This window comes from Dysidea avara, chromosome 2 (assembly GCF_963678975.1).
Source record: "Dysidea avara chromosome 2, odDysAvar1.4, whole genome shotgun sequence".
Classification (NCBI taxonomy): Eukaryota; Metazoa; Porifera; class Demospongiae; order Dictyoceratida; family Dysideidae; genus Dysidea; species Dysidea avara.
The window spans coordinates 47,048,918-47,068,003 of record NC_089273.1 but is presented as its reverse complement, the minus strand read 5'-3'; the positions used below and the strand labels follow the sequence as shown (position 1 = coordinate 47,068,003).

Here is a 19,086-nt window from a genome sequence, read left to right as displayed (position 1 = left end):
TATTTTTTATACAGAATAGCTATAGGTCTTTATTGATATACGTAAGTAAGGCTAATTGTGACTGGATCTGTGAAAAGCAGTCTTTTACATGTACTTGGCTACTCATGTTATCATCATAACATGACTTGTGAATACAGTACCACTCTTAAATTTGGTCGCATTATACCCCTATCATAATACCCGTATTGCTTAGTTTAATTTTATGGCAATAGGTTATAAACACAAGGATTCAAACTTGGGAATTTTGGAATAGCTATAAGACTGCTTTTGCAGATTCGGTCACAATTATGCTCAGAGGTATCAGGAGCACTTGTATCAAATTTCTTTGCTGAGTATTTTTACTAGTCAATTCGTACAGTTTACTCATTTAAATTGTTTAAAACATTGATTAATATAATTATGGTTACATATATCTAATCCAAAAAAAACAGCCAAACCGCTGTAAAAGAGTTCCAGCCCTGCACAAAAGATGTTAAATCCAAGGTGACAGCTAAGAAATGGCTGTGATGGTAGGTTAATGTCAAAAACTTTTGTCACAAACTCAGGTGAATTTTGTTGCTTGTCCATGTTTCACTAGGATTTGGCATCCATTTTTTACACAAAAATTGTTAAAATAAACGTTTTGCCATTCAGTACTGCCATTTCTTGGCTGCCACCTTGGATTCCACATTTTTGCACCCTGGATTTTTTTTTGAGGCCATACCTTCTCAGTTTTAGCTACAGTTTGGCTGTTTTTTTTTTCGCTGTGCCTAGAGTCACGGCACCGTCAATGGACATTTTGCTGCTAACAGTCACGGCGCAGTCACCCAGAATTCACACACTAGTTGTATGTAGGTAAGTTTTTGTTGAGTGTGAAGCGAGCTAGGGTTGGCAAGAGTGTAGTATTCCCCGAATATTCGAGTTTAGGGCATGCGCCTAGTACAAGGGGTGTCACTCAGGCTCTTGCTGTAGGTCGATCTGCGACCGCGGTCAAACTCTAAGTCAACAGTCAAGGCCACTCTTGCAGTGGGTCAAGGGTCAAGACGATATGGAAGATTTGAAACCCACAATTGAAAACTATACGTAGCTATTATCAAGTTTACGGGGTTATACGTAACTCACAAGAAATAAGGATCTCTAAGAAGATGTTTTAAAGCTCCAACAGGCATTTCGCCGTAATTATAATGATTTTTCTCTCCCAGCTGCTGGTAGCACACACTAAGAAAATATTATACTAGGTTACAAGCGCAGGTGCGTATAGGAAAATAGAGAAATAAGTGTAAGTCAAAATTTGTGAACGGATTTGACAAAACCAGGCTTCCACACACATCCATTTCTTCAACTTTAACCGCTTGTAATTTGACCTCTCAGTAAGCTATTGACCTACAATTTTCACAACAGTCTGTCACTGCATTAAATAATAACAGGTCAAACTTTGAAAGTGATAGCTTACTCCTATACTGAGTTATGGTCCTTTAAAGTCGCAAATCTGGATGTGTGTGGAAGCCTGGTTTTGTCAAATCCGGTCACATTTAGACAAGAAATGCTCAAGTCACAGGTCCAAGACGATAAACGTATGTTGCAAGTCAAGGGTCAAGGTGAAATTTTCCCCGGTCAAGACTTTGACCGCGATCGCAGATCTACCTACAGCGTGAGCCGACATGACACCCCCTTGTAGTAGTGTGCCCCGAGCATTCAACTTTAGGGGACGCGTCTAGTATATCGTGTCTTGTACGTTAGGGTCAGGGTTCAGGTTTGGTTCAGTTCTTTACTGGTGTTATTTATATAGGCTTCTTTGTGAATGACACATATAAGGTACTAAGGGAGAAGAGTAGCTGGCACCGCAGTGATACGGTGATAGAATGCTGGGCTAGAGTATGGGAGGTCCCGGGTTCCAGCCTCGCTTTAGCCATAAAAGTTTTGTTTTGGTTTTCTTAGGTTTTTGTCTAAGTTTTTTTATTCACGTGATTGCTGTGCGTGACTGTAGGCACAGCGGTTTTTATAAATTTTTTATTAGAGATGTCACACTTCTTTTTGTAACTGCATACCTGAGTTGGGCCTTTCTTTTAACTTGTCTTTTTTCTTTACAACAGGGATGAGAATTATTAGGGAGAGTGAGAGTTTCAATTACTTGTTTAGCAAGTTAGCTACATGTACATTTTATCTATTTTGTAACCTGCCATTTAGCAATTGTGATAATACAAAATTATCTCATGAATTCTCTATACAGGTAGACATTCTTGCAGCTGAATACTTTACAAGGCTACCGGTATGTTACTGAATTTACAACAAGATGACTTGTAATGTAGCTGAACTGTACTGTACAGGGTAATTGGATTGTAGCAGAACTCTCCACAGAGTGGTTTGTAACCTAGTGTCCCTAGAGAGACACTTAATTACACCATACATGTAGTTGGTTCTATAGAGGATGATTTTCTTGTAGCTGAACTCTCTACAGGGTGACTTGTATGTAGCTGAACTCTCTTCAGGTGACTTTTTGGCTGAAATTCCTACAGTGTGATTGAAACATAGATGAACTTTCTATGGTGACTGGTTTTAACTAAACTATCTACCAGGCAACTTTTTTGTAGCTTAACTCTCTGCAGGGTGATCGATAGGGATGCGGCGATTATGCTGGCATAATTTCGGGCATAATAGGTATGTGTGGGAATCAGGAATTATGCTAGCATTTTGAGGTGATTATAAAGCTTTAGCAGTAGGAAAATCTGCAGATTGCACAATTCCGTTAAAAAAATCGAGATACTCTAATAGAGCAGTCAGAAACTCTAATAGAACAGTCACTGAATATTATTTATTCGAATAAAGCAGTCACATTGAAATGAAATACTCTAATACAGCAACCAGCTAAAGAATTCAAGACTATTTGAAACTTAAACATCAATGAACATGGCCAGATACAACAATAAACTGGTATTATTAGCCAATTATGGTGGCATAATTTTGAGAATAATGGGCAATTTTCAAAAGCATAATAAGAGTTTTTTTAGCACTGCTCAAAAGCATAATGCTCAATTTTTGGAGCATAATAGCCTCATGCCTAGTGATCGACTTGTTGTTAGACGAACACATAACGTTAATTTTTCATAGTTGAGCTCTCTATACAGTATGACTTGTTTGTAGCTTAACTCTTTACAGGATGACTTATATCATTGATAGCTGAGCACTCTAACCAAATATGTATTTAACTGGTCTGTATTCTTATCTATTGATTGCTAGAACAGCTGGCTAGCCTAGGATTTATAATCAATAATAATACAGTGCATTTGCTACAGTTAGTAGTTATAAACAACCCAATAAGTTACAGTACTTGTTACCATTACTAAATAAGTTAAAGTACCAATCCAGTACGTATGTTAAACTTATTACAATCAATAAATTGTGGTACATATCACGTTACAGTATATGAACAATCAATAAGTTGCAGTACTTACGTTAGTTACTAATTATAAATTAATTGATTTGAAAAACAATTTAAAATACTAGCTTCAAGAAATAGGTAGTAAATTCCAACAAGGGTTCTTGTTATGGACTCTTGGTTCCAATAGCGAAACGTTTTTTTAGAAAGTAGCTATTATGATTAGTTCTAGCTGTTGGTATGTCAAAGTGGAAGGGATGTTGAAATCTAGTAAATGGGTGGTGGCTGTGGTATTTCTGAAGAGGTTAAACTATGTCCTTGGTACAGGATTGTGAGCATTGCGATGTGTCTTCAAATGAGTAATGCTGCATTGCCACTGTAACTCCAAAAGCATGTTAGACACACTATTTTCAACATTTATCCATCTAGCAGCGATTAATTCTTTAGTTCTGACTGCACTATTCACAGTGCAAATAAGCACACACACTTTGGATGTACTCCTCTGTCTCCTACTGCAATTGTCATTATAAATACTGTTACAATTAAGTCCTGAAATTTTAGTAAATCAAGTATTGGCTGGTTGAAATTTCATCCAGCCAATTTCTAATATACTGATATTTCATACAATCGTCCATGTTTAACATGTTGTTTTGGATGAAGTTATATAGTATACTATTGAATTTCACTGTCAATATCACTCAGGCTTGAGTGTTCTCTGCGTTTCCCTTCCCAATCCCAGTGGCAATCTGTACAAGCAGGACCTTGATGGAGCTCTGGCCAACCCGAGGAAGGCTGTGTGTGACTGTAATCTTCTGTGGTGTTTAAAATAGAACTAAGCTGTAAGTTTTCTTTTGTTTTGAGCCCTGAATTACCCATACTTGGGTGCATTTCATTTCTACTCCTTCCATATAGATTTTATACAAATCCTTGCCCTCCACATCTGAGCTACCTGATTATTTTGAACTTGAACAAACCAGCAACACATAACTCATTGACAATTGCATGCCAATATGTCTAGCACTCTCTTAGCCTAATACCATACACTATAGCACTGCTACACTTTGAAAGGACAGCATGAACTGACAACCAAAGCCAAAATTTTTCTGGTATCCGACTGTTATTTCACACAATGAAAGGAACTAATTAGGAATACAACATGTGAACGTGACACAATGAAATACTAATACTTGTTTATTTGGCCTACTAAGGCAGTTTCACTGCTTGAAGTATCTTAGTTTACTAGAGTGGTATATCTCCAGTATATGGAACAGTTAATTTTTTGTTATTTTAGTAGTTTTTCAGTAAACCCGCATTCACTGATGTTTTACTGAGAGTTTAAAACTTAGTAAAATAATTATGTTCCATATACTTAAGTTTACTGACACTTTACTATCAGTATAACTACAGAAAGGCATCATAACAAATTAGTAAACTAAGAACCTTCAAGCAGTGTTTCCACTTAATTGGAAGCATTCTTTTATACAACCAAGCTGGTGTTACAATTTGCCTTTGTCTTAAGCTTCTTGCTGCATTCCCGTGCATGCTATTTAATTCCCATTGGCTGGCCATTAGGTTCTTTTAATCTTTGCAACTCAAACAGCCATAATTAGTTAATCAAAGCAAGACTGTGTGCATGTAAAATACAAAAATTTTTTTCTTTTTTTTTAGAAGTTAAACCTAATTTAATTTATAAAAGACAAAAAGCAGAAAAAAGCAGCTAAACCTACAGAGCCTACACAGACCTACAAAAACACCGCATGGAACGCCAGCATACACACAGCAAAACCCCGGACAAAATCAGTTGTGATGTTATTGTTAATCATGCTTGTTTTTAACAGATGTAAGTCTTCACATATTGTAGTCAAATTACTTTGCATGGATTTAGTAACTTGTACAACAAAATTCAAAGCTTTAATTTACACTGTATTACTTTTCGATAAATGCAATACACTGTAGCTACTACAGCAGGATTATTACATGTGTGTGCTTAAAAAAATTGTGCAAGTTTAAATGAATCGATATGTTTTAATGTTTATTGTTTTACGTTTTGTGTCCATGATCAGTCTTCATTATTCATCATCTCCACAATGGAGTCACGATAATGGATCATAGTGTCATGAATCACTATTGTCTCATTGGAATCCCTCCTTCTGCTACAAGTAGATAATTTAAATATATTTTATAAATATCAATATATAGTATAGTAACATATCACAAATTTCTACTATAAGCCATTATGATATAAGTTTATATAATTTTATAACAATTCCACTAACTGTGATCTATATAATATTGCCAAGAGCACGTAAAGTATAAGTACGTTGTTTGAATAAACATGCTTGGTTGATTTGTACTTAATCCAGGATCCTTCATACTAAACCCTAAGGATTGTATTTCTGACTGGATCTGCGAAAAGGGGTCTGTGTGTACTTGGCAACCTATAATTTGAATTGTGAATATGGTACCACCCAGAAAGTTGGTCACATTACACTCATAACATAACACTATTTCATATTGTAATAATTATGAAGTTGATGGGATAAAAATTCAAAGAGTTATGAGAGGTCAAACTAATGAAATTTAGAACGGCTATAAGACCCCTTCTTGCAGATCCGGTCACATTTATTATTCAACTACTACCGACTACATCCTGTACATTGCACTTTCCTAATTTTCACTGCATTAGCTTAACAAAAGTAAACTTTCGGGTTTAACCCTCAAATTAAAAGTTCTAGAAATAAAATGTAGAAAGGTGAGTGTGATGATTGTGTTAATTGCAAGCAAAAACAAGGTGACTGTTGTATTGTGTTAGCACGTAAAACAAAATTCACTTTTGGAATTCTTTGCATGAACTTAAGGAGCCATTAACTCACAAAAGCCATGCAAGCTTCTGAGGTATAATACATATCTGATATGATGAGCACACCGAGTATATATGTGATCTATAGATCACTAGTTATTAGTTGTGGGTGCTTAAGTTGTATACAGTGCATGAGTGTTTATGTACTATTAGGTTACACAGCACACCTAAGATTGTTTAAGCACTGGGCAATAAGGCATGGTAGGTGTACATGTATAATAATGGACAATCACAGAATTCACTATTATGTACTTGTAGTTGTATGCGTGCACCCATACAGTAATTATTTGTAAGTACGTATTATTTTATCCATATAGTTTAGTTGTATACATACTTACAAGTCAACAATGGTAGCATTCTTCCTCATATTATCATCTATAACAAGACCAACATCAGTGATTGGAGGTAACTCATGATCATTGTTGTCATTTGTAGTAACAGGTTTGGGTTTGAAGTATGTGATAATATTCTTGATGTTCTCCTTGTATACAATCAGCTCCATTGTGACAAATGCTATCAAGGGTAGTATCACCAGAAGAACTATAATGGATAGCAGCAATCCTGTAGCAAAACTGTTAATAAATGATGTGATTGTAACAATTATTGTTATTTGTAAAACCAACCCATCAAGAATATTAAGAATCCTATGTTTGTATGGTTTGATGAATAGCTGTATCAAGGCTATGAGAGTACTGGTGACAGCTATTAACACTTGGGTAGTGTTATTGTTGGTTGAATTGACGACAACAATCGAAATTATCACCAGTCGACAAACCATGTAATAAGCAGCAAATGGACGATATTTGTCTTTGTAACATCCTTGAAACTGATCAAGCAATGGCTTTATCCTATAAAAGTTGATCTTGCGATTCAGGAATGGTTCAAGTAGAAGCAGAAGTGGTAGACCAATCACAATCACTAGTGTACTTATTATTGCTATGATTCCATAAGGAAGATGACGGCCATGAAAATATCCTATGTCAGGTGACAGAAAAGTGTAAACGTTATCCACATTGTCAAATTTCAGTGATCTCAGTAGGAGTAATGAAGTTGTGGCCACAGATGTGTATGATAGCAGTAGTAGAAAACAGATCATACGGATAATTCCCCGACTTACAAATGCTGAGAATCTATATGATATTCTTGCTGATAAACTGATCATTCCAACAACAATTGTTACAGCTAATGGATGTACGTAATGAATAGCTTGTTGATCAATTCCACTCATGTTCTTCACAAAGCAAAGTTGTCCTAGAAATTGTGGAGTAACTTTGGCTGCACTAGACATAATACTAACAACAGTAAACAGTCCTTGTGATTTATTCAAATTTTGATCCAGTAAAATATCCAACATACTGTAATAGTACGTAATAACATAGAAATAACCAATCTCAACATGATGGTATGTCACCACAAACACTACTACAACCAAGACTATCCAATAAATAATTGACAAAATGATCACCAGTGTTGTCTTCCCAGCTGTACATTTGTTGACGCTTACACATTTTGCGGAATCGAATGAGAGAGCATAACCTTCCTCACAACTACCACAAGCAGTACCAGATCTGTGTGAGCTACACTGATCAAATCTCACTGGTGACAGTTGGTAAAATCCATTAGTTGTTTCACAACAAGTAAAATTGCAATAATTGTTAGGGCAAACTGCTACTGTTGTTTTACCTTCAACCACACCAAACCAATAACCTCTTTTGATAGTTGATGTACTGCCAGAACAAGAGACAATGTCATTGTCATCATAGCATTCACACTTTCGAGTAGTATTATCATAGTGGAAACCATGGTGACATGGTGATAGTTCTGCTATTAGTCCAACAGAAATTTCAACCTCACTATTTGTATAGGATGCAATGGACAAGGAAAGGTTGGTTTTATCAAGAATCTTCTCCCCTATAACACTAATGCCTTCAAATAGGGTACATGCTATTGGTACAAATCTTGTACCATCAAGTTTGTGATATTCACTTTCACCAGTTACAACAAAGTTCACACCATCAGCAGGTTCTTCATAAAAACTTAGGACGCAAGCATTGATTTTAATGTTTTGACCAAGCATTATATTAGATATAAAATAATCCTGACAGTTACCTGATGTATTGGTAGTATCAATGCAGGATGCTGGGTTATATAAAGCTAGGTGACGAGGAGGACGATTGCGTGTCACATTTAAACCTACAATACTATTCAGACATGTTTCATCACATGATGATTCAAGTTGCACATAAGCATTATCCCCTACAAGAGCAGTGTTTTCACTGAAATCAATACTTATGGAGTTTGATATAATTTTGCTCTGGTTAGTTTGCTTCAATATACCATAAATGGCTCCACCAAAACGACTAGCATTGTTGTGATAAAATGCTACTTTAGATTTGTTTTCAAATATGATAGAAAATTTATTATTCAGATAAATTCCACCACCATTTCTAGTTGCTGAATTATTAACAAATCTTGTCAACGAATCCTTAGCAAATTCTATATTGGATTGCTGACTGTTGATGGCTCCACCTTCAATTGCTTTGTTGTTTATAAATTGAACGTTTGTGCCATCTGCAAATAGCAAATGTGAGTGTGTATTAATAAACATGGCACCTCCATTAGATGCTGTATTGTTGTCAAATATCACTGTAGAGTTTCTATCAAACGTGATGTTGCCATTGCTTTCACACTCAACACTTCCGCCTGTTTCATTGGCTATATTAGCTTCAAATATCACCATTGTGTTGCCAGCAAATGAAATATGAGTGTCATCCAAAGAAGATATCACTCCACCAATCTTAGCACTATTTCCCCTGAAAGTTACATTTGAGTTTCCATGAAACATTAAGCTACAATTATGTCCAGAAATAACAGCTCCTCCTCTTCCACCAGCTCTGTTGCCTTCATATGTCACTGAAGTGTTTCCATCAAATTCAAGACTGCTACTGTCAACAGAATTTATAACTGCTCCTTGGCCGCTAGCATGGTTTCCTTTAAATGTGACAATTGCATTTCCACTAAATAATACATTAGAGTACTGTTCACTCCACAAAACTCCCCCATGTAAGGCGCTGTTGTTATTGAACATCACAACTGAGTTACCATGAAATATCACACCACAATGAGAAAAGGCTAATATGGCACCTGCAAATCCAGCCATGTTGGCTGTAAATGTTACTGTGCACTTTCCATCAAATGATATACTTGAATGAATTTTAGAATACACAGTCCCTACAAGCTCAGCACTGTTGTTATTAAATGTCACATTTGTATTTCCATCAAACAAGACATTACAGTACATTTCACAGTGCATAGCACTTCCATCTCCAGCCCTGTTATTGATGAATTTCACATTTGAATAATCAGTAAATCTAGCATTGAAGTAGTTGGCCAGAGTTAAAGCTCCTCCATGTTCTGTAGCATAATTGTCTATAAATGTCACTGTGGCATTTCCATTGAATGATACACGAGAATTAAGACTAAAATGTACCGCACCTCCAGAAATAGCACTGTTGTTTATAAATAACACATTTGTAGCTTCATGAAATATTATTGTTGAACGAAGAAAGCAGATCATAGCTCCTCCTGATAAAGCATTGTTGTCCTTAAATATTAAATTTGTGTTTCCCTGAAAGAATACATAAGAATAAATTGTGGAGAACACTGCTCCTCCTGATAGAGTTGCCTTATTGTTATCAAATTTCACTGTTGATTTTCCATCAAATATGATTTTGCTCAGTTCATAAGTAGCAACCGCTCCTCCATATTTGCTGGCAACATTGCCATTAAATGTCACTGTAGAGTTGCCATCAAATCTAATATTAGAATATATCTCATAGTGAATGGCCCCTCCATATTGAGCATTGTTGATACTAAACATCACATTTGAAAATCCATCAAATATTAGGCCGCAATGAATTTCACAGTTCACAGCACCTCCATATTTTTCAAGTGTGTTACTAAATTCAGCACTATTCTTAATAAATTGTACAATTGAATTGTTAGTGAAAAAAACATTAACATTGTCATTCAAACCCAAAGCTCCTCCATTACTACTGGCATGATTATCTTCAAAAGTTACCATCGATTTTTCGATAAATAATATGTTAGAATAATTTTGAGAGTGAACTGCTCCTCCGTTAATAGCACTGTTGTTATTAAATCTTACTTTTGTGCTTCCGTGAAATAATATATCACAAAAAGTTAAAGATGACACAGCTCCTCCATACTCAGCTCTGTTGTTATGAAAAGTCACTGCAGAGTTTCCATCGAACATTATGCTAGAGAGTTGAAAAGAACTAACAGCTCCTCCATAACTGATTGCAGAATTCCATTTAAATGTCACTGCTGTACTCCCATTAAACGACAACACAGAATTCCTTATAGAGTAAACAGCTCCTCCAATCTTAGCTATATTGCCAGTAAATGTCACTTCTGACCTTCCATCAAATAACAAAACAGAATGATTAAATGAACATATAGCTCCTCCATTGGTAGCCACATTCTTGGAAAACTTTACTTTTGAATTTTCATGAAACACAGTGTCACAGTTTTTACAGTATAGAGCTCCACCTTGAAAAACAGCTTTGTTACTTTCAAATGCAACTACTGAGTGCTCGCCAAATGATATGACAGACTCAAAAGAGTAGATCACTCCTCCATCTAATTTTGCACTATTAATCTTAAAAGCAATAATTGAACTTTCTCCAATGTGCAACTTAGAATGGTCAAGGAACACTGTTCCTCCAGTTATTGCAGAATTGTTGTAAAACGTGAATCTGTGATTGCCTTCGAACACAATAATTGAGCTGCTGCTAAATATTGCTCCACCATAAGGTGCTATATTGTGTTCAAATACCATGTCACCTTTAAGATGAAGCGTATTATTCAAAATGTAAACTGATACTGCCTGGTTGTTGCTAAACATAGAATTTTGAATACTTAAGTAATCATTTGTTGAATTAGTGTAGACCAGACTAGCAGCTTTGTTATGAGAGAAAGTACAGTTGTGAATGATTAATTGTAAATGAAGATCATCTTCAATTCCCTTTGAATAGTATAATGCAGCACCATAACCTTGATCATAATTGTTTTGAGTGAACTGACAATTGTCAATAGAAACAATTCCTGACATTTTTGACAATACAATGGCTTGTCCTGTGGAGTTATGGAAGGAAGAAGTTTCAAGTGCAACATCAGATGAATTAAAAAACTCAATTGCTGGATATGCTGACTTACTGCTATTGCCACACCTGTACCAGGTGATACCCGCAATAGTGACATTGTTAGATGAGACAAACTTTATTGCTCCTGTACCGTCACAGTTCACAGTGGGATTTCCTTGACCAATTATTGTGATGTTATCAAGACCTGTAAGTGTCACAATTGAAGACAGCACAGCATCTCCTATTATGCTGACTACAGCATTGCTAGTGACATTTAGGATTGCATCGCTGATTGAATCAAAAGTAACATTTTCAATAGTACAACAGGGTAATCCACGGAGGTCAGCATGCACATCTGAATTGAAAATACCATTCTCTACTTGCGTTGTATTGGCAACTCCTTCGGTATTCCTTAAAAGCAAAGTTAGCAGAACTAAACTTAACACCATCATTATCAATTGCAAACTAATGTGTCACAAAGCTTGGAATACTGCAGTATTTAAGGTCTCAGTAGTCAGAAGCCACACATTCTGGAACCCACTAACAAGAAAACTTATAATGTGCATTGAAGCCATACATTTCAATGTCTGTAATCTTTCTGTCAACTCACTGTTCCTTCTATGAAGAAAGTCATTATTGCTTTGAATTTTTATTATAATAATAATAATTAACCACTGCATTTAGAAAGTGATACAAAGTGCTTCACCCATTAGCTATAGTAAAAACTTCAAAATGCTGTATATTAGAAAAACTTTGCATTTGCAGATAAATTCTACAATCATTTTGTCAGGGTGCGTTTGCTAATTTTCAGTTACTGTTATGTAAAATAATTTACAGCATGCATATTTGTTTGTTTGTTTGTTTGTTTTAATCCACATATCTCAGTTTTGTGTGTGTTAGTGTACATGTGTGTAATTTAGTCTGAAAATCATTATACTTTGGCGAAGAATGAGTTCCAGGTCGTATAATGGTCAATGGCAGGAATGAGTGATGTTGGCAGTTGACTACTGGAATAAATCAATTTAAAATGTGTTGTAAAGCATTAGCTAAATACATTGTAGTTTTATTTCTCCTTTCTTCCAGTGTGGGCCAGTATACAACTTTCAAGTAAACATGTCACACTAGTGTTTCTGTTGAAAGAGTTAAAGAGAAAAAGGATGCTTTTAACTGAACCATTGAATATTCTTTTGTGACTGAATGTGTGGGGACCAAACAAAACCTGAGGCATACTCTAGTATTGGTTTAACCTCATAAGTAATGTAACCAGGGATTTTTTACTTAACATACTACCAAAACCAAGACTTGAGTTGCAAGTTTAACACAAGATTCACAAGATTTTACAAATGATAATAACTCTGGGGAAAGTACAGTACATACCAGCTCAGCTAACAAAATCATGGGCTATGATATTAGCCAGCTACATCATTTTGACCAACAAATCTGTACCACCATCACCATATTTGGCAATCCTTTGAAATACCAACTGTGGTACTCACTTAGTTAATTATATTTACATGGCTTCAGGAAATTGGGTTATAGTAATAAGTAAAAACTTTACATGTGTGTAATTATATACTTGTAATAATAATGTAGTAAAAGCATTGGTGTTTATTGTTGTACTCTAGTTCCATAAAAGGTATAATAAAACCCAAACTGTAACCAAGGACCAAAAAAGGTCATACTATAGTACCATTATACTTTGCACATACATTCATACACTTCCTCTAACAAATACTCTGGTACTGCTCTCTTTCTATCTCATGCGGTGATTTCTATTTCCAACATCAACTAATCCAAAACGTATGTCCGCTGACAGTAAGCAATTTTCCATGCACACACTCACACACACGCACAACACACTCAGGCTTACCTATACACAAGTACAAACATTAACTTGTATAAAAATAATGTTAGATCATATTATGTAATCAATTATCAAATTAATAGGTATATAGCAAATACTAACAACAACAGCCAAGCTGTGAACAAAGAGCAGACCCCTAAAATATTATGATGAAAAAAGTTGTGACTGAAATCAAATTTAAAGGAGGTACTAAGAATGGCTGCACTGATGTTAATGTGCCACCATTTTATTATGCACAGTAACAGTGCTGTAGTATATATAATTATTATTAAAATGATCTACATTCAATTTTTAAATTGATGCAAGACTCAAGATTTAGTCAGTGCGATGCTGGTGTCAAGTGCTCTCAAGAAATATTCATGAGAATAAGCTCCCTAATGGAATGATGTAGATAGCTATATAAAATAAATGGAAAGTTGACCGCTAGTTTGGTTATACAGTAGATAATTTAAATAACAAAGTTTGTAATAGGTAGGTTTGGTTATGTAGCTTATACATGTGACCAGATTTTGGAATACAGTCTTATGGTGAAAACTGAAACTTTTCTGCCTGTAACGAGGTAATTAAAGTTAACAATTATAGTGAATCAGTGTAACAATTATTACTCTATGTAACTGTAATTGTGTGAAATAATCTTGCAGGTGTCTTAGTGGCAGCACGGTGCGTTGTAAAAATTGTTTCATGTGTGACATTAAACCTGATCTTTCAAAATCCAGTCATATACCGCATTCGAGAGATTAATTACTACCAAATTATAAATGAAACATGTTGGTTACTCTAGAATAATCATTTAAAACACACCTGACCAGCAGCTTACACAATGAATTAGCTATTTCTAATTGTCCTTATCACATTTTGTGTGGGGGCAACATTCAATTTAAGAATAATCTAGAATCTGCCTAAAACAGTGTAAAGATTTGATGTGATGTGGACACTCACTTAATAAAAATGCAGAAGCAAAATTAGCTTACAGGTATATAACACAGTCAATAATCAACATATATGGCAATTCAAAGGCTGCAGCACATATTGCTGTCAGACCTTCAGTGCTGGTCACTGTAAAGTGTTAAATTTAAAATAATAATAATAATAGCTACCTGGCCAGATTCTAATAAATTGTGACCCTTGCCAGAGAATACAGCTTAAGGTTCGTCATCGTTTTAGAAACCAAAGCAAAGCCGTGGTTCCTAACTGACTTAGGATATGTGACCGGGCCTGCAAAAACAGGGCATGTGGGTACAAACTACACCCTGTCACATAATAGGTCATATCTCAGTACTGGAACAGAATATTTGCATTCTGCAACTTGTATTATAATGCCACTTAAATGTATACTAAGAATGGAAAATTACATTGCTATAACATAATGGTACAAAAAGTTATGAGTGACGAAAGTTTGAAAAAGTAGGCAAAAATCATGTGCCCACATGCCCTATATTCGCAGGCCCAGTCACATATGGTTCGGTGTTTAATTTTAACTGCTTTATATATTTTAAAACCCACAATCATAAACAAGTGTCATACTTATAGTTATACATACTACACAGTGAATGCGGATAAATTACACGGCAGGTTTCTAACATCTCAAGAAGGTTTCTAATACGCCAAGTGATATTATTAGAGACCTCATTAAATATCAAAGCATACTGTACATGCCATGTTCTAAAATTCCATAAGGAAGTTAGGGCTACTACCAATACCAAGAGTTCCCTTCCTTTATATTATTATAAGCTTTGCTAATACCTATACCAATACTACCATCACCATATTTAGCAATCCTTTTTAACAGAATTATTCTACCAACTGTATATAGTACTCACTTAGCAATTATGTTTACGTGACTTCAGGATATAATTGCAGTAATAAAAAATTTAAATGTGTTTATAATGTACAAGCAATGGTGCCTATTGTTGTAACCATAAAAGGTATAATTAACCAGAAATGTAACCAAGGACCAAATAAAGTCATCATTATATCTCTACATAATATGATTACCTATCAGTGTGAAACTGTATCTTTGCAGTGTTTTTAGGTATGCTTCAACTCTGGTCAGAATTTAATACTACTTAGTAAAACAGGCAATGTGTTACACAGTGAATATCTTACTGCAGATTGATAGCTATACCAACTGTGGTAATCAATAAACACCACCAGTGCTTGCGATTTAACTCATTGAAGGCATTGTTAGCATCAACAAGGAGAACACTGTCAATCTCAGGCAAATCAGAAATCTGTTTCACTGCATGGACAGCAGTTTCTCAATCTCCCATTATCTGAGAGGATGCAGCGGCCTGCTGTAAATCTTGCCTTACAATTCTCATTACTGAACCATCAAATAAGACTGCGCTATGGTGAACAATTAAGAAAAGTCAACAAGATCAAGGATAGTGTCAGGGTCACCAGCATGACCACAAGGATGTTTTTTTCCATCAACACATCGACCACCGTTTTGGGAAAGCCATAAGACAAGGAGCCCGCTACATGATTCAAACTAAGAGGTCCATAATCACAAGATAACCCTGAGTCGTAAGGTGGGAAAATCTGGAAAATTGAGGTTGATCATGATCAATAGTGAGGTGGAGCAAATAGATGCTTCCTTTATTAAACAAAGCTAGAAAGTTATCCTTAAGACAAAGATCAAGTCATCTCTGCATTCTCTGAAGGCAGGAGTGAACTACCTGAAAGTTGAGTTTGGACTCATAGTGAGGTTTCTGTAGAAGCAAGTCAGGCATCATCATTGAACGCATGCAGCTTTTAAGAAAAACATCTCTAGAGCTGACCGTTCACAAAAGGAATACAGCAAATGATGCAAGTTCACAAGGGGTGACAAAAAATTTCCAACCCACAATCGAAAAGTACTGAAATATTGTCGCTAAGTCACCAGCCAAAGGTTGAAAAAGGCTCTTAGTCACAGGTCAATACGAAGTTTCGGCGAGTCAAGACTTTATAATTGCGGTAGCAGATCTACCTACAGCACGCCGTACCTACGTGACACCCACTTCAGGAAGTTCAGATGATTTACTGAAGTTACGGTAAATTTACAATAGACAACTTGAAAGTATAGTTTTGTCATTATTCACGTCGATCTTCGGTTCAACTAGCTCAGGTTCTGTGACGATAGCTATCAGCCCGGCCTTCTACCCGATCCTCAGTTCCTCTTCCTGTCCTTCGCCGTCATCTGGACTTATTCATCAGCAGTGGTGGTATGGGTTTGAGTGTTATCCATCGTAAAAAGTGTTGCTATCACAGTCAGTTGCACCTCAATTTGCTTAAAGTTAGCTTCCCGGGCCGCCCTAAATTAATAGATGAATCATGTGACTTTAAGCGAAACTGATCACGAGGTACGTAGATACGCCCCATTTCTTATCTTTGACTGCACGATGACACTGATGCGATCCTTATTTGTTTTGATACTGATCTGCGCAGCATCATCGACAAAAGGTGCAGTAAGTTTGCTCTTTTATTAGCTTTGTTTTTCTGTTTCGTTTAGTGTTGTTCTGTCCGGGGCCAGGGGGGCGGATACCCGCTTTTAAGAAAAGAGGAGTCCCACGGATGAAGCATTGTTAGGTACAGCTTCAGTGTAGCTACCTAGTAGTAACATTTCACGATTTCGCTCCATATTCCAGTGTAGCCACTATGTAGTCTATGTTACAGTCCTTAGATCTACAGAGTTAAGTAATCATTACAAAAGGCTCCAGTTAGGTTAGGATAATCCTAAGGCTGCAGCACATGTTGCTGTCAGACCTTCAGTGCTGCCGGACACTGTAAAGTACTAGTAAGAATGAGAGTCTCAAATCCAGTAGGAATATTGCTAAACTCATTAGGCCTGGAAAAACAAAGTTAATGTATAATGTTAGTACATCTTTATAAGGAAAGAGTGTTTGCAAAGCATGAAAACGTTTCAACAGATATACAATATTCATATTGATAAATTGTTGTTGGTGATTCATTTTGATTGTGCAATCCATTCAGCAAAATGATCAGGAAGGGAACCAGAATCATAATAATTAACTTGTAAGGCTCTTCCAAACAGGAGGGGGGGTACCATGGAACCCTTCGAACCCCCCTGGATATCCATCCCTGTGTCTGGCTGATTGCAGCACTCTTATTATATATCACAAATAAAAGGTACATGTATTCTTTTCCACCAAGAGTAGAATATCCATTACCAGTTATAAGCACTGAGAGTGAGTTTTACAAATAACTACCGATTAACTTAATATATACCACTTTAGCATGGGCATTCAGAGGTACTAGTCAGAGTTTAACTCATATATTTACTGGGAAATATTTCAATTAGTAGACATTCACCTGGCAATGTGGTTTACTCATGGCTTTAATTCCCAACCAGTTCAAAGATACAAATGCTTTGACTCACCGTAATTTGCTTTTTTTTCATTGTAAAATAATTTTCATTTGCTAAATTTGTACGAAAATTTCTTGCACGAAATTTTTTATACAAGATCGAACTACTCTAATAGAGCAGTCATTCACATAAATCATACAAAAATACTTTTACACGAAAATTTTATCAAAAATTTTTTTTGCATGAAAATAAAGCGAATTATGGCATTTTATTGAGTGACACAGAGCATTTTTATTGTGGGTTTTAGTTTTCACATTAGGAAAGGCCCAGTGTAGTTCCTAAGTTTAGATTATTTGAAAGTAACTACTGAAAGTTGTATTCAAAGACGAATGATCTGTAAATCGATCGCTTGGGCAATGCATGGATATGTATTTCTACCCACTGTGTGGGGGCGTGTCAGCTATTGAGCTGACCACAAAATATGACAACTAGGTGAGTAGCTTATAGTGCTATGTACTTAACTTAACGTACATACTGTCACAATAGTGAAGATTTAATGTTGTATTTAAAAACCATAGATCCTTAGCTTTACACCCCAAAAACTAATCCCACAATTGAAAGTTCCTGGAGTGTATTGATGTAGGAATAACATTCTAAGAGCCGTTTGCCCACGCGGTCAAAACCACAATTGATCATCAGATGCTAGTGTATAAAACAAATGGGCTGAGTGAACTGTAGTTCATTCACCTATCAGGTGAGTGTGCACTGAGTGATCACATTTACCTCGACTGTATTGGGATTTTGCTGATATACACACCCTTACCCCCCCCCTGGGCCTGTGGACATCAGGGTTAGGGTGCAATACATTATACCAACAAAATCCTTCACAGTTGTGGGGTATAACTATAACATGCATGCCAATTATTTCTGTATGCTATTTCTAACTTGTAATTTTAGCTCAAGATACCTCCTATCCATCTCGACTGTTTAATGGCAGTAACCAGTATCAGGGACAACTTCAGTTCTACATCGATGGCTTATGGCGGCCGGTGTGCAGCTCTGAAGATGTATCCTCATCCACTGCCATTGCTCTGTGCAGACACCTTGGGTTTAAGATAGCTATATCAACCTACAGTGTCACTTATAATGGAGATGATGCAGCTTTTGATGAAATCTACTGCTATGGCCATGACTTATCAAATTGTTACTTTTCAAATCATACAAATGGACAGTGTGACAACAATTCTACTATAGGGATTGTTTGTTCAGATGGTTAGTACATTGATATCTCTGCACGTGCATAATTTAAATACAATTATTGCAATCACAGAATTTTCTTTACGTCTTGTTAATCCCAATAACCCCAGCCACTATTATGAGGGAAGAGTTGAGGTGTACTACAACGGCCGGTGGGGTACCATCTGCTCGTACTACCAAAGCAATGGTAATGTTGCCAGAGTCATCTGCCAAGAGCTGGGCTATCCTGATGCCAGAGCTGGTTCAGTATCATTTGGTCCTGGAAAAAGCAGTCAACCC

The 19,086-nt window shown here is 36.1% G+C and overlaps 2 protein-coding genes across 3 annotated transcripts in view; one reads left to right on the top strand and one right to left on the bottom strand.

Annotated features, from left to right (window-relative positions):
• Window positions 1-5,265: 5,265 nt before the first annotated feature.
• Window positions 5,266-11,878, bottom strand: LOC136247485 (probable outer membrane protein pmp20). The gene is made up of 2 exons (XM_066039213.1): window positions 6,554-11,878; window positions 5,266-5,508 (listed from the first exon to the last, which is right to left on the bottom strand). Exons 1-2 carry the CDS (start codon window positions 11,830-11,832, stop codon window positions 5,415-5,417), a joined length of 5,373 nt encoding a protein of 1,790 aa, XP_065895285.1. The 5' UTR covers window positions 11,833-11,878; the 3' UTR covers window positions 5,266-5,414.
• Window positions 11,879-16,536: 4,658 nt separating this feature from the next.
• The window catches only part of LOC136247484 (scavenger receptor cysteine-rich type 1 protein M160-like), a 15,170-nt gene continuing 12,620 nt past the window's right edge, over window positions 16,537-19,086 (top strand). For both annotated transcript variants that reach the window (XM_066039210.1, XM_066039211.1), the window contains exons 1-3: window positions 16,537-16,685; window positions 18,508-18,822; window positions 18,881-19,086. The exon at window positions 18,881-19,086 is cut by the window's right edge and continues 124 nt beyond it. In XM_066039210.1, the coding sequence (XP_065895282.1) occupies window positions 16,550-16,685; window positions 18,508-18,822; window positions 18,881-19,086 (657 nt within the window). In that variant the 5' untranslated portion in view covers window positions 16,537-16,549. The remainder of the gene's footprint in view (window positions 16,686-18,507; window positions 18,823-18,880) is intronic.